This window comes from Lissotriton vulgaris, chromosome 2_1, assembly GCF_964263255.1.
Source record: "Lissotriton vulgaris chromosome 2_1, aLisVul1.2, whole genome shotgun sequence".
Classification (NCBI taxonomy): Eukaryota; Metazoa; Chordata; class Amphibia; order Caudata; family Salamandridae; genus Lissotriton; species Lissotriton vulgaris.
This window is the reverse complement of record NC_141687.1, coordinates 1,067,326,464-1,067,344,753: the sequence shown is the minus strand read 5'-3', so window position 1 is coordinate 1,067,344,753 and position 18,290 is coordinate 1,067,326,464. Positions and strand designations below refer to the sequence as shown.

General features: G+C 47.9%; 1 protein-coding gene across 2 annotated transcripts in view; it reads left to right on the top strand.

Annotated features, from left to right (window-relative positions):
• The window catches only part of DDX6 (DEAD-box helicase 6), a 214,129-nt gene that overhangs the window by 35,659 nt on the left and 160,180 nt on the right, over nucleotides 1-18,290 (top strand). For both annotated transcript variants that reach the window (XM_086956738.1, XM_086956739.1), the window contains exon 3: nucleotides 11,227-11,290. In XM_086956738.1, the coding sequence (XP_086812864.1) occupies nucleotides 11,227-11,290 (64 nt within the window). The remainder of the gene's footprint in view (nucleotides 1-11,226; nucleotides 11,291-18,290) is intronic.

Genomic DNA, 18,290 nt, shown 5'->3' with positions numbered 1-18,290 from the left:
CTTTGGGTGACATGGAGGACGACTACTATGGGGGTGATTCTCAATCCTATTTGCAGGATGAGGAGTTCTTTCAAGCAGTGGACAGCTCCATCTACCGCTGCGTGACAGAGGTAGTGACCCCTATGGAGGAGCGTCTCTCTGCGCGCATAGTGCAGGAATGCGCCAAACTAGCGCAGGCGCAATCAGCTAACCCTTCTGCCTTTCCAGGCCCGTCGAGTGAGGCCCCCCCTCCTTCTAAGAAACCCTGCAAAGGGGGGTTGTCGGAGGGTGTTCAGGGGGTGGACAAGGGTGCCTTTGAGCGTCTGCGTGACGCGTTTTTGGCAAAGGCGACTGAGTCCCCACCTGACCGGCCTGCGGCCCCCGCCTCGGTGGTGGCTACTGAAACTGCCCCTTCGTCTCCAGGGGATTCCCCGGATTCAGATGGGGATGAGGTATCGGTGCGTTCCTGGCGACCTTCGAGCTCGGCCACTGAGTTACCACGGGACAGCTCAGGTATGCTGGACCCGGATGAGATCATGCATCCGCGGTCCGCAGCCTGGGCCCCGGGCGACAAGGTGGCAAAGTTCGTGGCTAGTCGGCTGCGTAAGCCTCTGGAGCAGGAGGCCAGGGGTTGCCTCCGTGGTGAATGCCCTAGACCTACCTTGGAGGGGAAAGTTGCCATGACGCCAGACCTAGATGCCAAGATGGCGACTTTTCTAGCAAAGTTCATGAAGGACCCGCGTAAGGGCATTGACCGATCCTGGCGGTCATGCCAAGACAAAATGCTCGACGCAGTAGGCCCCATTACTAAGATCTTAGACATGGCGGAGGAGGCTAAAGTTACTGGATCCGTCATTGACCCCGATGTCTTATCAAATTGGGCGCAGAGGGTGATTGTCTTCTTAGGCAATGCTAACTGCGCCCTCTCCACCGAACGGCGGAGGTCTTTTCTGATTAAGCTAGATCCTAAATTGGGAGACTTGGCCTCTTCGGAGGCAGGAGCGGTTGCTCAAGGCGGTCTCTTCGGAGAACCGTTCATTAAGGAGTTAGGGAAGTTCGTGTCTACCTTCACGTCCCTTGATAGAGCTCAGGCTAATATCAAACGCGTGTTTCATCAGCGTTTCTCCCAAGGGGCCGGTCGCGGTAGGGGCCGCGCGACCGGCCGTGGCGGGCAGAATGCCGGTAACAGAGGGCAAGGCTCCGGGCGAGGGCAGTACAACACCTCGGCCAACTTCAACTCCTTCTACCCTACAAGGGGGCAACGTTTCGGAGGTCGAGGTTTCAGAAAGAACTCCAACGCTTCCAGCACGCACGGTGAGTGTAATCCCCGCAGAGCGAATTCAGATTGGTGGCCGTCTAGCGGCCTTTCAGGGAGCGTGGGTAGAGCTTACAGCGGATGCTTGGGTGTTGCAAACTATCCGCGGTTTTCACATCGAGTTCTACGACCAGCCTGTCCAGGTGTGCGCTCCGCGTCCTATAACCTTTTCGGTGTCCGATGCCCAGTTGATAGACGAAGAGGTCGCGGAACTTCTCCGCAAAAGGGCCGTTCGCCAATCAACTCGGCATCCGTCGGGTTTCATCAGCAATCTTTTCTTAGTGGACAAGCCCAGCGGTGGCCGTCGTCCGGTGATCAACCTCAAAGAATTCAATGGGTGGTTGGTCTATCATCATTTCAAAATGGAAGGAATTCATCTCCTTCGAGATATCCTCCTGCCACGAGATTGGTTGGTACGGCTGGATCTCAAGGACGCTTATCTTGTGATTCCAATCTATCCTCCTCATCGCCGCTTCCTCCAGTTTCTCTGGCGGGATCAGGTGTTCGAATTCACGGCCCTTCCGTTCGGTCTTTCCTCAGCTCCGTGGTGTTTCACCAAGGTGTTGCATCCCGTGGTGGAGTTCTTGCGAGCGCAGGGGATTCGCCTGATCGTCTATCTGGACGACATTTTGCTAATGGCGCAATGTCCGCACAGCTTGCTTTCTCAACTGGACCGGACCGTCGACCTCCTTCAGGAGCTCGGCTTTGTCATCAATGGGGACAAGTCGGTTCTTGTGCCCGCTCAGAGAGTAGAATTTTTGGGATTTGTCATAGATTCCATCGACGCGTCCCTGAGTCTTCCGTCTCGGAAGTTGTCCAAGATCAAACACGTCTTGCGACAGACAATTTCGAAGTCTCACACGTCGTTACGACAAGTTGCCAGAGTGGTGGGCCTGCTATCGTCCTCGATTCAGGCCATCTTTCCGGGCCCTCTACACTACAGGGCGCTCCAGCGCCTCAAGGCATACCACCTCCGCAGAGGCGTGTCTTACGACCAAATGGTTCCCCTGTCGGAAGAGGTAAAAGAAGAGATGTTGTGGTGGCTTTCCCACATGGAGGCCTGGAATGGTCGGGCAATTTTCGGGTCTTCCCCGGACCTCGTCATCGAGTCCGATGCCAGCAGGGTTGGTTGGGGAGCGCGCTGTGGAGATTTTTCAACAGGCGGCACTTGGTCCTTGGAGGAGCAGAAGTTGCATATCAACTGTCTAGAGCTTCTGGCAGGTTCCTTTGCGGTACGCTGCTGGACCAGGGACTCTGTGAAGTCGTGTGTCCTGTTGAAAATGGACAACGTATCGGCAGTGCGGTACGTGAACCACCTAGGCGGCGCAAGGTCCCGTGCACTGGCGAATTTGGCGAAACAGTTCTGGGATTACTGCCTAGAACGTCATGTATCGGTGACGGCGGAATACCTACCGGGTCAGGCCAACCAGGTGGCAGACTGGCACTCCAGGTATCTCCGGGATTCCAGTCTTTGGATGTTGGATGTCCAGGTCTTTCGCTGGCTCAACGAGCTGTGGGGCCCTTTCTCACTGGACCTGTTTGCGTCCCGCTTGGACCATCAGCTCCCGAGGTTCTTCAGTTGGAGACCGGATCCGCTGGCAGAAGCCACGGACGCGTTTCTCCAGGACTGGAGCAAGGAGAAGTCCTTTGCGTTTCCACCTTTTTCGATGGTGATGCGAACGGCGGCGCAGGTTCGCCGGCAGGGAGTGGAGCTGGTGTTGGTGACGCCGCTCTGGAGGTACCAAGTCTGGTTTCCAGTTCTTCTGGAACTTTCCTGGGATTCTCCAATCCTACTCCCCCGGTTTCCTCACCTGCTCCTCAACCCGGATCTGGATCCGCATCCTCTCATCGTTCAGGGCTCTCTCCACCTCATGGCATGGAGGCTTTCAGGAGACGTTGGTCGCTCCCGGGCCTTTCGAGATCAGCTGAGGGTCTGTTATCCAAGGCCTGGGCTGTCAGTACGTCGAAGCGCTACAAATCCGCTTGGTCTAAGTGGGTGCGTTGGTGTCTTCGACGGAGTTTGGATCCCTTGGTCGCGGGACTCGTACCCGTGTTGAATTATTTGACGGAATTGGCCATGGGTGGCTTTGCCTACCGCACGATTAATGCTGTGCGTTCGGCTATTTCTGCGGCTCACCACCCAGTTGACGGTGCTCCGATCGGGGTACACCCTTTTGTTTGCCGACTCTTGCGGGGCGTCCGGTTGGCGTTACCGCCAGAGCCCCGGTACTCAGTCCTTTGGGACGTCAATTTGGTTTTGAACCTTTTTCCTGTCCTGGCAGCCAAACAAGTACCTATCGGTCAAGGAACTCTCGGCGAAGCTAGCAATGCTTCTGTGCTTGGTGTCCTGCCGGAGGGTGTCGGATGTACGTGCTCTGGATGTTTCGGCACGCGTATTTTCACCGGATGGTGTCACCTTCACGATTGGTCGCCGCACTAAGTCGGCGTCTAGGACGATCTCGTATCCGGCCTTTGTGGATGTCCCGAAACTGTGTGTTGTGCAGTGTCTGAAAGCTTATGAGGAAATGACTTGGGACGTTCGCCCTCCGGGCGAGAGACAATTGTTAATTGCCTTGCGAAAACCACACCATGCGGTCTCTTCCCCTACCATAGCCAGGTGGGTGCGTTGGGTCATGCAAGAGGCAGGCATTGATACCAAACGTTTCGGAGCTCACTCTGCCAGAGGGGCCATGGCCTCCAAGGCTTTTTCTGCGGGAGCTCGTCTAGAGGATTTGATGCGGGCCGCGGATTGGTCCTCCGATTCCACCTTTAAGAGGTTTTACTTTAAGCCGGTGGTGGATATTGCAAGTTTGGTGGTAAGTAAGCTTTGAACTAGCATAATCTGAGCCTCCGGTCCTGCCATAGAATCGAAATTTGCCTAGCATTTGTAACGGTAAGTTTCAATTCTATTAAGGACACGGAGGCGAGGATTATCCCACCCGGTATGTCGTCGAGCGACACCCCCCCGTATGGCAGTAAGTAATCAGGTTTTGAAATTTTCCTCATGTTTGTATATGAACCTTGAATAGTTAATTCAATTGTAAGATCCTGTGTTTTCCGTTACGGCGCTGACGCAGTTCTATTTCTTCTGTTAGGAAATGATGGTTCCAAACCAGACCAATGAACTGATGGCGTAATTTGCGCGAAGAAAGAGGAGGAATATGGAGGAAGGACTGCCTATCTATGGATGGTGGACATAGAGGAAGGACTCCGTTTCAGACTGTTGTTTATCGTGATGGGAGTTGTAGTCCCAGAGACATTGTTTTTCATGAGTTATGTGTCTAAAATGCTTTATGGTTGTTTTTAAGCATTTTTCTGCGTTATGGGCTTTTCTAAGGCTGCTGTGTTTTTTCAAGTATAATAAATGCGAAGAAAGAAAAGCATAATCCTCGCCTCCGTGTCCTTAATAGAATTGAAACTTACCGTTACAAATGCTAGGCAAATTTCGATTCATCCTGTCACTATTTCCATCGTGTTTTCCTCTACGCTCCTCTTAGCGTTTGACGGTTACCATGGTAAAGGCAGCTTGGACTGCGAGTCTGTCTTCCCTTCTCCATCACGTCTGACGTATGACGCCCCCTAGGGATTTAGTTTCCTGTTCTGCCTGGCCGTTTTCAATGCAGTCGTCACGCCGGCAGATTGGAGGCCTGACTGAGGTTCCTACCCAACTCCAGGTAAACAGATACCCACGGTTTCTGTTATTTTTATTGAAACCGCCATGTCTAGTGGACGCGAAGCTTCCGCACACTAACCATTATTCCCTCCTTCAATCACCCTCTTTAGGCCCACGCGGTACGAATGACGTTTTTCCAATGCCTAGCCTGCCTTTTATGGAATGTCAGGTAAATACCCTTTTCCCAATGTTTATGCTATCGGCCAACAAGCATTACTCCCTCATGCCATTTACTCGAGGCTTTTTCCATTTCTAGAGGTTTGCGTCTTCCCCTTGGTCACCAGTGTTTTCGAATCAGCCCGACTGCTTCGTTGAGGTCACTACATTGATTTGTGTGTAAGTTTCTCTCCTTGTGCAGGGCAACCTCAGAGTATTTACTGAGATTATGTTACGTTTTCCTCAATGCATGACTGAACCTTACAGCAGTATGTTGACATAACCTACAGCACTCAATTTATTTATCGCTTATGTAATAATGTGCATCTGTATGGCACTACGGCCGTTCTTTGATATAGCCTCTACCCTGTCTCACTGTGTTTTGGATCCCCTGGGGGACCAGTCTAACTATGTGTTTATTTACCACCTGTAAGGGAAATTGACCCTACAACTTCCTGGGTCGAAACTACTACCCCCACACCAACTTCTACCCCCAGTGTGATTAACACTACGGTCTACAGAAGTCTGGCTATGTAAATAATTGTGTAACAATTGATGTACAGCCGTCTGGCTCTCCTGTGAAGCAAGCTGAAAAATCTTTGTATGTTATTAAGTACGCTTGACCTTTGTCACATTCCTTAGTTTTTAGGTCGAGCCTAATCCATTCCGCAGGAATGGATAGGGGAGAATTTTAGTGGCCAAAATTGGTTCTCAAACCAAGGGCCGGATTTTCAACAGTTCACGTGAAGACAAGCACACGCATTTTCCCACATCAAAGCAATCAGCCTCCCTCCCACATGTTTCCCCAGCGTGCGCAGTGCGCGCTGGCCTCAATTCTCCTCCCCCCTAATTCCTTTCACGGCCACATCAAAGGGATTCTTTCCCAGCCGCTTTGCCTCAGGCATTTCTCCTCCCCTAATTATTCACTGCCCACGGCCGGCTTCACTTTCACGGCCGCCAGGCCGTGTCTCGCATTTCTCCTCCCCCTCCCCACAGCAATGCCAAGAGCTTTTTTCTCAATATTCTTCGCTTCATTCCCTTGTCCGTCTCTAGTCATTGCCTGCACTCTCTCTCTCTCTCCATTTCTATGCCCTCATCCCTTCCATCTGCCTGAGTTTCCTTATGTGTCTCCTCTCCTTCTGATGCCTTTCTTTCATTATTAATATATTATCGTATCCTCTTCACGTTTTGGTAAACTTCCCTTCCAGCACTCGTGCTTTCAAACGCCTCTTTTCAACATCGGAAATAACGCATTTTTGAAAGCTGCCCTCTCCATTTGCGGATCTCGAATACACCTGAAAGCCACTGGATTAGTAAACTTCCCTTCAAGCACTTGTGCTTTCAAACGCCTCTTTTTGCTTAGGATTTACTACCTGGGTTGTAGATGGCAGGAAATCAGTCACTCACTTTCACAAACTTTGGTCTCAGCTGTTCAGTCCCTCATCTCCATCCTGCCCATGTTGTGCATTCTTACATTTCACAAGCTTTACTTCATTTAGTTTTTAAGAGCAGCCCACTCCGCTCGGACAGGCTGCAATGCCCTCCCCGTCCTTTCATAAATGTGCAGCGGTCTGCTGTTTGGATCAGCAGACCAGGGGGCAGCTGTCCTCTTCCCCCCCGCCCCGCTTGTCTTGCCTTCTGCTCCCCTGATTGCCCTCGTTTTCTTGCTTTCTGCTTCCCTGATTGTACTAGTTTTTTCTTGCCTTTGGCTCCCCCACTCCATCCATCCATCCATCCACTCCATCCATCCATCCCATCCATCCATCACCCCACTCCATCCATCCATCACCCCACTCCATCCATCCATCACCCCACTCCATCCATCCATCACCCCACTCCATCCATCCATCACCCCACTCCATCCATCCATCACCCCACTCCATCCATCCATCACCCCACTCCATCCATCCATCACCCCACTCCATCCATCCCACTCCATCCATCCCACTCCATCCCCCCACTCCATCGATCCACTCCATCCATCCACCACTCCATCCATCCATCCATCCACCACTCCATCCATCCATCCATCCATCCATCCACTCCACCACTCCACCACTCCACCCATCCATCCACCACTCCATCCATCCATCCACCACTCCATCCATCCATCCACCACTCCATCCATCCATCACCCCACTCCATCCATCCCACTCCATCGATCCATCCCCCCACTCCATCCATCCATCCACTCCATCCATCCATCCACCACTCCATCCATCCATCCACCACTCCACCACTCCATCCATCCACCACTCCATCCATCCACCACTCCATCCATCCACCACTCCATCCATCCACCACTCCATCCATCCACCACTCCATCCATCCATCCACTCCATCCATCCATCCACTCCATCCATCCATCCACTCCATCCATCCATCCACCACTCCATCCATCCATCCATCCACCACTCCATCCATCCATCCATCCACCACTCCATCCATCCACCACTCCATCCATCCATCCACCACTCCATCCATCCATCCATCCATCCACCACTCCATCCATCCATCCACCACTCCATCCATCCATCACACCACTCCATCCATCCATCCATCCATCCATCCACCACTCCATCCATCCATCACACCACTCCATCCATCCATCCATCCATCACCCCACTCCATCCATCACTCCATCCATCCATCCACCCCCACTCCATCCCACACTCCCATCAATCCATCCCCGCACTCCCATCAATCCATCCCCGCACTCCCATCCCTTCCCTCCGCCCCCCACTCCCATCCCTCCCCCCCGCCCCACACTCCCATCCCTCCCCCGCCCCACACTCCCATCCCTCCCCCGCCCCACACTCCCATCCCTCCCCCGCCCCACACTCCCATCCCTCCCCCGCCCCACACTCCCATCCCTCCCCCCCGCCCCACACTCCCATCCCTCCCCCCCGCCCCACACTCCCATCCCTCCCCCCCGCCCCACACTCCCATCCCTCCCCCCCGCCCCACACTCCCATCCCTCCCCCCGCCCCACACTCCCATCCCTCCCCCCGCCCCACACTCCCATCCCTCCCCCCGCCCCACACTCCCATCCCTCCCCCGCCCCACACTCCCATCCCTCCCCCCCCGCCCCACACTCCCATCCCTCCCCCCCCGCCCCACACTCCCATCCCTCCCCCCCCGCCCCACACTCCCATCCCTCCCCCCCGCCCCACACTCCCATCCCTCCCCCCCGCCCCACACTCCCATCCCTCCCCCCCGCCCCACACTCCCATCCCTCCCCCCCGCCCCACACTCCCATCCCTCCCCCCCGCCCCACACTCCCATCCCTCCCCCCCCGCCCCACACTCCCATCCTCCCCCCCGCCCCACACTCCCATCCCCCCCCCGCCCCACACTCCCATCCCTCCCCCCCCACCCCACACTCCCATCCCTCCCCCCCCCCAACCCCACACTCCCATCCCTCCCCCCCGCCCCACCTCTATCTATCGATCTCCCTCACTATCATCGCATCACCACAGCATCACTCAGGGGCACCACAACATCACTATGCGCTACCACCGCATCACTGAACGCCACAGCATCACCCATCGCCGCCACAACATCATCCAGAGCCACCACAGCATCCATCTGTGCAACCATTCAACAACTGATTCAAATATGTTCTCTCAATGTTTCAAACTTTATTACAAATGTCACAACTTTTTTTAATATTTCCCTTCTGTTCTTGTATTTTCATCACAATAAAATACACGAAACATAATCTTCCAAAAAGTTATTTGCAAAAGTTTAAGCTATTGACATTATAAATTACAATAACTTTTATTTAAGTATTAATTATTGAAAAAATACAACCCATTGTTATTTTTAATAATACATCTAAGTCATGTAAATACAACACATATTGCATTACAAATGCCATAGGTGTCACGTTTGCAAAAGGTAACACTATTGGCATTGTAAATGACAAAGTTAATAATTTCGCTATTTTCAAAACAAAACCTAAATAAAAAATTTGTCATTTACAATACTAATACCTCTAAGTTTACTAATGCGAGCCCTATTGCATTTCAAATGCTTGTTACCACTTCCATTCACTTCACTTTCCCCCCCTTTCCCTACCATTGGGCACTACAATCTTTTGTGAAGGAATATATTAATGAAATGTACAGTAAGATGTCTTTGAGCACCCTGTGATTAAGTAACATTGTGTGTTCCTAAAAAAAAGAAAAAAAAACATTGACCATGAATTCTTCTGCAAGGATAAAACTGTTGTGAAAGAAATGGTACAGGTAACTTTATTAAATCAAAGTATATATGCTAGTGGGAAGACAAGCAAATTAGATATGCTTAAAGATAAATTAAAGTGTAATTAACAATGTAGCTTTGGTTTCATGCAAAGAACCCATGAGTCCTTAACTCAACTGCTGCGCAAATTCTGCTGTGGTGTGGAAGTTCGGAAGAGTGGGTGGGGCTGAGTCGGCCAACGGACGTGCACAGCACTACCGAGGTAGTGCTCGCAATGGCGGACGCGTGCAGCGAAGGGGTTAATAGTGGCTGGCTAACACGTTTGAGAGTTATATAGTGGGGTAATTCAAGGTTCAGAAGACTTTATTCACAAGTAGGAAATGACTGCATTATTGGATATAGAATGGTAATAAAATTAATGGTGAAGTATGGAACTGGATGGAAGGAATTTCTTACTGTAATCATATGCATATAGCGCTTAATAGCCCCTGAAAAGGGCACCAAAGCGCATTGGCAGATGGGCAGCGTGCTGCTCAGCAGCAGTGCTTTAGAAGAGTGTCTAAAGTGGAGTTCATAGGTGTGTTGCTTCATTGCAGAGGAGCAGCGTTGTGATCTTTTGTTGCTATTCCAAGTGCATGGTCTAAAAGTGAGCTAAAATGCATGATCCTTTTGAAAAGTACACGACTATTGTGTCCCAATGTGGGAAGTGCTTTGGTGTCAGGCCCAGTTACTGAAGGCTGCTCTAGTTATGTTGAGCAAACATGTAGCTGTGGCTAAGGGTGGATGTAGATCAAGTGAGAATGGGTCCAGTTCTGCAGACAGATGGCTAACCTCTTTGCAGTGGTCTGAAATATAAAAATATAATATGCAACTTATATGTAGCACAGAACTGCCCTGAGTTTGTGGGCACTACTTTTAAAAGGTGCAGTTATGCATCGTATCAACTGTAATTTATGCTAGTCCACCTGGGACCACCAGACAAAAGACCCATAAGAATGGACACTTAGGAGCAGGTAAGGAGCAACTGTTTGCATCCTGTCGTATGCTCAGAGGATCCCATTCAGCAGTGATATGGGACAGACCCTAGAATGGGCTACAGAATGCCCATCCTAGGTCTCCGTAACCTTTTGGGTAGTGCCAATAGACATAAGACCATTTTTTTGTGAATCGCAATCATGATTTCACCAAGGTTTATTTTTCTGCATCTTGAATTTATTTAGAAATGCCAGTGTGACCGATTTTCAAGTAATCGGTCAGCATGGAGTGTCTGTTTGATTTCATTATTTCCTAGTCAAGTGAAGGGTAATAAGGACAGCTCTTCCTAGAGGGTAAACCAATGCACAGCAAAGTGACTGTATCGTGTGTTCAGTGGGCAAATTTGGAAGTTCCTGTTTTACACACAGGGCTGTACCAAACACAATTTACTATTTCACTTTCTGTGTAGCCATTGTTAAAATCCTTGCTCTTAAACATTTTTCTAAATTGACCTTGCTTTGTAAATTTTATTTTGTAGCTTTGAAATATTGATCAAAATTAAACTTTTTAGATGTCTCATCTTGTAGGGTAGTTTTTGAGAACTGAACCATAACTATCTGATTGAAAGGCTCTAAAAAATTGTAAAATGTTAGTTGGGAAATTCAACTACCTTGCCTTTGAATATAGATTTGCAAAGTAACCAATTGATTTTTTACCATTTTACGTTATGTATACTTTTTGCACCTATTTAATTTGCATTGTAGTTCATAAATTGAGTATCTCCAATTTGCTTTTTGGTTGCAATATAAATGTGTTCCCTAGCATACGCTATCGTTTGCTGATGTCAAATTATAGATTTGTATGACTTGATGCAACATTTCTACACCTTCTGACTTTGCACTGTTTTTTTTCTTTCTCTTCAGACCTGGTGATGATTGGAAAAGGACTTTAAAACTCCCTCCAAAGGATCTACGTATTAAAACATCCGTAAGTATGGAAGGTTGATGGTTATGATCTGTGTGCTGGTTAATGAGCAGATTTTCACTGACTGCAAATCATTTTAGTTCTTTATTCTCCACAGGAATCAGCTATTTGAATTACAACCTGTTTCTTGGCATGCCCAAGTCTAATTGTGCATGTGAGGTTAACTTTCTATTTTTTGATAGTTGGGGCACTTGACTGACTTGTAAATGTATTTTCTTTTGTGTAGCAAAGCCAGATCAGCTTAAGCCGTAATTTGACTCTTTAAAAAAAAATAAAAAAAAAAAAATCCGGTTTAGAAAGTTGATATCTTAGGTCACAAGCTTGCAGCAGATGTACATGAAGATCTGTGTTTAATACTGAATCGAATTCTATGCGAAGACTGTTTATTTTGCCCAGGTGTATGGGTACTATGCTATGTGAGAGCAGACATAATGTTTATTATGAATATAGTAAGACTACTTGGTGTAACAATAGTATTGAGTTGGAGTGATTTCTAATAATTGATGCTTTTAGTGATGTTGCTATAGGTAGGGCTAAAATGTCTGCTAATGTTTATACCATTTTAGACCTGATGCAGGGTGCAGCTGTGACTAACCGCTACATTGTTCTCTATCAAGGGTCTCCACCAAAGCCATAAACTGCGGACAAGGCTTGCAAAGTGCATTCACTTCTAAATTGCCTGTCCCACAATTTACCATTAGTGTTAGATGTAGGAGAATTGATGGTTGCTAATGTCGCGTAGCATGTGGATAAAAATGTCCTATTTGACAATTTCATGTCTGACTGTACCAGTGTACCTATAAAATAGTTTGTTGGCATTGGAATGATTTTTTGGTGAGCCAATTAGCTTTCCATATAGGGATTTGCTGTGAGTGTCCGTCTTCGGCTGTCAGGCGTGACTAAAACCAATTGTTATGAGGTATAAGTACTACAGCTGTGTGGCTAGCAGTAATTGCTACCACTGTCTGTGTGGAGGAAAGTTGCTAGTGCCATCAGTGCTTTCTTCCCCAGCAGGAGATTTTATGTTCCAGTTAGTCACTTGATGGTCAGTCTGATATATTTCTGCCCAAATTGCCATTTTGTGCATAAAGTGATTATTTTTACCAGAAATGTTTTTTTACAAAGGTGAATGGGGCTTAGAAGAATCCAGTTTGGACTTTAGGTGCATTTTGAGCGCACTTGCGGCATTGAAATGTTTGTGCAGCTCAGCTCTGAAACAAATTACCTTGGCTTCTTTTCTCCTGCATTTAAGAAGTCTTTAAACACATTTCCCTTTCATGTTTCACCTTTTTTGACTGTACATTGGAACGTTTTTTAGGTCGAGGACCGTAGGCTGCACTTGCGCAGTTCGGTCCGAAGATTTAATGATTTTTAGTTAGGGGGCTTGAACCCGCCCCTCTTCTCCATTGGCTGACCTCGTAAATGCTGGCCAGCCATTGGAGAAGAGGGGAGTCACTCCGTTTAAGCCCCGTCTTTCAGATTCGGGGGCGTGTTTTTCAGATTCTTTTTATCTGACGTCTTCAGTCACTCAAACCTAAAAAACACCCCCCCCCCCCCCAGTCTGAAAAGGACGGATCCCCTCTCCTCCTGGACCTCGCTGAGTGTGCTGCCCGACGCTGTTTTGCCTGACGCTGTTTTGCTGAGGTGTGGTCCTCCCCCATCCATTCCCTGCCCTGGTTTATTCTTCGGGGTCCCTTGTACTTCGCAAGGGATTTTTGTAAATGTGTACATTAATTCAGCGGCCATCTAAAACGTGTCCTAATTTAACATTCAATTCAGGGGAGGTAATCCGGTTAGAGAGTACAATGTGCTAAAACAATAGATATTCAGACATCGAAGCAAAATTATTGTTCCCGAAAACTTCATTTCAATACCATGCGCAGCATATATTATGTATTGGTGAATATTTCAAAATTACTTGACTGTAGCAAAAATCTTACGGAGGTTTCTATTTCTGATGCCAGTGCATGAAGGCTGCAGTTGCTCGTACGGTTCTCTAAGATACTTTTTAATAATTTTTCCATGAGCGAACAGTTCGCCTCTGCAACTGGAAGTTGTACGCCTGTCTGCGCTTGCAGCCTTAGAGCACTTCCAGGGCATGGTTCCTCCTTTTCGTTGTCGACGATTTGTTACAGGCGTAGTAGGTGAGGAACGTGTGGAGGAGAGAAGTACTTACCCGTGGTGTCTGTTGCGGGATCGGGGAAGGGGGGGGATGTCTATTGAATTACTTCGGGGAGCTCCTCAAGAGCACGTTGAGCCCTAGAAAAGGGAATAACAGTAGTTGAGGATAGAGAGCCCCGACAGAGGCCGGAGGGAAGAGGGTATAATGTTCTAGCATGATCATTGCATCTGACGGCGCGGTGACCGGATTAATTAATGCAGCAAGGATAGCCACTGAAGAACTTTCTTTTCACAATTATCAGTTGTTTATTCAGTGCTGTCTATTGAAGTATGCGAACGACTGCATCCTGCTGTTAAAGATATATATATGTGTGTGTGTGTGTGTGTGTGTGTGTGTGTGTGTGTGTGGCAAAATGGAATCACAGGGGATATCTTTATCTGGAATTCTGGGGCTGAACTCCCTATACCGCTGTCCAAATGAACCCGCCTTCTCTAGATTATACCTGGATGTTTCATAGCACGAGGTTGAATTATTACAAAGACGGTGACAGCCATGTTGAGCTGTTGTGTGGACTCCTTTCCAAGCCCCAAAATGTGTTAAGTCGCAAGTTGCGATGGATCAAGCAAGAAGAAGCCATATTTAAATCTGCGATGGTGTGCATTGGCTAAACCTGCCAGCCAGTGATTGATTCTCTAGACTCGCTCAATCAGCAAACAGTGCGTCAGGCGCTGCAAACATGTTTTTGTATTGAATTAGCAGACCCATCTTTGCATTGCTGGTGGTTAAATTGCATTTTTTTTTCTTTTAAACTTTCACATATTCAGAAAAAATATGTATATTGCAACGATCCACCCGTCGAAACTTCACTGATTAGCTCACATCTTTAGTTGTTTGAGTTGGGCAGTCTCCTATTTGGAATTCTTGGAAGTGGTTCTGGAATGAACCCTGTGCAAAGCGATGTTAGAGTAGTCTGTATTGGAGCTGTGTTGCTTTGTAGCATCTAGCTTGTAAAATATATATCTGGGTGATCAACCAGTAAGGTGGTGCACGTCGTCTCTCAGTCAGTTTTCATAAGTCTTACTTTGTTACTTTTTATATTTCACTAGTAATCCTTAATGGGTTCCAGAGTAGCTTGCTATGTGCTAAAACACCTCATCAGGTGTACCAATCGCTATATAAATGCAAACCTTTTCCCTCTTCTTCCCTCTACCATCCTTCTCAATCCAAACAACTAACGTATCTACCACTCAAATATTTAATTATACTAATTAGCCACTAATTCTTTATGGGTTTCGAAGTAGCGCTATTCGCAGAAAGTGATTTGCCGCCTCGTCATGGGTAGTAAGCGAAATATAAATGCAATTCCAATACGCATTCCATCTGCATCAAGTTTCATCTTCACACGTGCTGTTAATACCCAGCAAATCCTTATGTTCCGCACGTAAGCAGATCTGATGCAATCCTTTAAAAGCTGTCTGACTAAGGCAGTGGTCTTCAAACATTAACATGTTGGGTTGCTCTGGCGACGTGGGGGGGGGGGGGGCAGGACACGCTTGGGGGTCGGGTTGAAACCTGGGTGTTATGGCAGCGGGGAGTGCGCGTCTCGTGGTGGGCAGGAAGCGCTTGGGGGTTGGGTTTAGGCCTATTTGTTTTAGTGTGCTCAGCGGGGGCAGCATGTCACGTTGCAGCCGGGTCATGTTGATGTATGTATGTTCTGTTTTAACTATAACACAACTAAATATTCACAATCCAGTTTTTTACAGTAACTTCATTTGGATGGTTTAAAAAAACCTACTTTTTCAGGGCAAACATAGAAAAATAAAGTGTTCTGTGTGTGTGGCTCTGTGTGTGGCTCTGTGCCACCTCCAATTATGACAATTGGATTACTAATACCTTGGACCAGGTCCTCCCGAAAGAATCCCTACATTCCATAAAACGATCTAAAGTAGCCCCTTGGTATTCCCCTGTCCTGAGAACCATGAAACAGTCGTGCCGTAAATTGGAGAGAGCTTGGAGGCGAGAAGTACTTACCCGTGGTGTCTGTTGCGGGATCGGGGAAGGGGGGGGATGTCTATTGAATTACTTCGGGGAGCTCCTCAAGAGCACGTTGAGCCCTAGAAAAGGGAATAACAGTAGTTGAGGATAGAGAGCCCCGACAGAGGCCGGAGGGAAGAGGGTATAATGTTCTAGCATGATCATTGCATCTGACGGCGCGGTGACCGGATTAATTAATGCAGCAAGGATAGCCACTGAAGAACTTTCTTTTCACAATTATCAGTTGTTTATTCAGTGCTGTCTATTGAAGTATGCGAACGACTGCATCCTGCTGTTAAAGATATATATATGTGTGTGTGTGTGTGTGTGTGTGTGTGGCAAAATGGAATCACAGGGGATATCTTTATCTGGAATTCTGGGGCTGAACTCCCTATACCGCTGTCCAAATGAACCCGCCTTCTCTAGATTATACCTGGATGTTTCATAGCACGAGGTTGAATTATTACAAAGACGGTGACAGCCATGTTGAGCTGTTGTGTGGACTCCTTTCCAAGCCCCAAAATGTGTTAAGTCGCAAGTTGCGATGGATCAAGCAAGAAGAAGCCATATTTAAATCTGCGATGGTTAAACCTGCCAGCCAGTGATTGATTCTCTAGACTCGCTCAATCAGCAAACAGTGCGTCAGGCGCTGCAAACATGTTTTTGTATTGAATTAGCAGACCCATCTTTGCATTGCTGGTGGTTAAATTGCATTTTTTTTTCTTTTAAACTTTCACATATTCAGAAAAAATATGTATATTGCAACGATCCACCCGTCGAAACTTCACTGATTAGCTCACATCTTTAGTTGTTTGAGTTGGGCAGTCTCCTATTTGGAATTCTTGGAAGTGGTTCTGGAATGAACCCTGTGCAAAGCGATGTTAGAGTAGTCTGTATTGGAGCTGTGTTGCTTTGTAGCATCTAGCTTGTAAAATATATATCTGGGTGATCAACCAGTAAGGTGGTGCACGTCGTCTCTCAGTCAGTTTTCATAAGTCTTACTTTGTTACTTTTATATTTCACTAGTAATCCTTAATGGGTTCCAGAGTAGCTTGCTATGTGCTAAAACACCTCATCAGGTGTACCAATCGCTATATAAATGCAAACCTTTTCCCTCTTCTTCCCTCTACCATCCTTCTCAATCCAAACAACTAACGTATCTACCACTCAAATATTTAATTATACTAATTAGCCACTAATTCTTTATGGGTTTCGAAGTAGCGCTATTCGCAGAAAGTGATTTGCCGCCTCGTCATGGGTAGTAAGCGAAATATAAATGCAATTCCAATACACATTCCATCTGCATCAAGTTTCATCTTCACACGTGCTGTTAATACCCAGCAAATCCTTATGTTCCGCACGTAAGCAGATCTGATGCAATCCTTTAAAAGCTGTCTGACTAAGGCAGTGGTCTTCAAACATTAACATGTTGGGTTGCTCTGGCGACGTGGGGGGGGGGGGGCAGGACACGCTTGGGGGTCGGGTTGAAACCTGGGTGTTATGGCAGCGGGGAGTGCGCGTCTCGTGGTGGGCAGGAAGCGCTTGGGGGTTGGGTTTAGGCCTATTTGTTTTAGTGTGCTCAGCGGGGGCAGCATGTCACGTTGCAGCCGGGTCATGTTGATGTATGTATGTTCTGTTTTAACTATAACACAACTAAATATTCACAATCCAGTTTTTTACAGTAACTTCATTTGGATGGTTTAAAAAAACCTACTTTTTCAGGGCAAACATAGAAAAATAAAGTGTTCTGTGTGTGTGGCTCTGTGTGTGGCTCTGTGCCACCTCCAATTATGACAATTGGATTACTAATACCTTGGACCAGGTCCTCCCGAAAGAATCCCTACATTCCATAAAACGATCTAAAGTAGCCCCTTGGTATTCCCCTGTCCTGAGAACCATGAAACAGTCGTGCCGTAAATTGGAGAGAGCTTGGAGGCGAGAATATTCGCATTCTAAGAAAGCGGAGTATAGAGCTGCCATCAAATCATATAAGAATGAATTGAAAATCGCACAAGTCCAATTCTATGACTCCAAAATTAACTCGGCTGCAAACTCTCCCAAAGAAATATTCAAAATCGCCAAGTCACTAATTTCCCCCCCTCCTGAGTGCCTATCTTCAGTCGGTGCGCCTGCCCGATGCAACAACTTAGCAACCTTCTTCTCTCCGAAGATTCAGGCCATTTATTCCTCTTTTCCCACTGATGTAAAGGAGCTAGACACCACTGCAGGCTTTAAACCGGACGCTCCTGCTCTGTTCGCTCGATGAGTTCCCCCTTCTAGACCCCATCTCATTGAATAAAATACTCTCAAGTTACTTCAGGATCCCCCAATGACCCCGCACCTCCGCAGACCCTTCTTAAAGTCAGCAAGGCCATCTGTCCTGTCATTCTAGATGCCCTTAACTCGTCCATTATCTCCAGTACGGTTCCAGCCCTGTGGAAATGTGCGATGGTTAGGGCCCTTTTAAAAAAGCCTACCTTAGACCAGAACAACTTGGCCAACTTCCGCCCCATCTCCCTTCTCCCCTGGATGAGTAAGCTGCTGGAGAGACACATCAATAACATCTTAGTAGATTATTTGGAATCTAATGATCTGCTATGTGCCTCCCAGACGGGATTCCGCCCCCATCATGGAACCGAAACCGTTTTATTAGCGGTAACGGAAGAAACAAGATCCGTGCTGGACCGGGGAGGGAAAGCAGCCATTATATTAGAACTCAGTGCCGCGTTCGACACGGTCAACCATGCCACATTATTACATCGTTTGGGTGGCATGGGTGTGTCGGGCGCGGCCCTGGAATAGCTGACTTCCTTCCTGGATGAGCGCTTCTTCCAGGTGTTTGAGGGC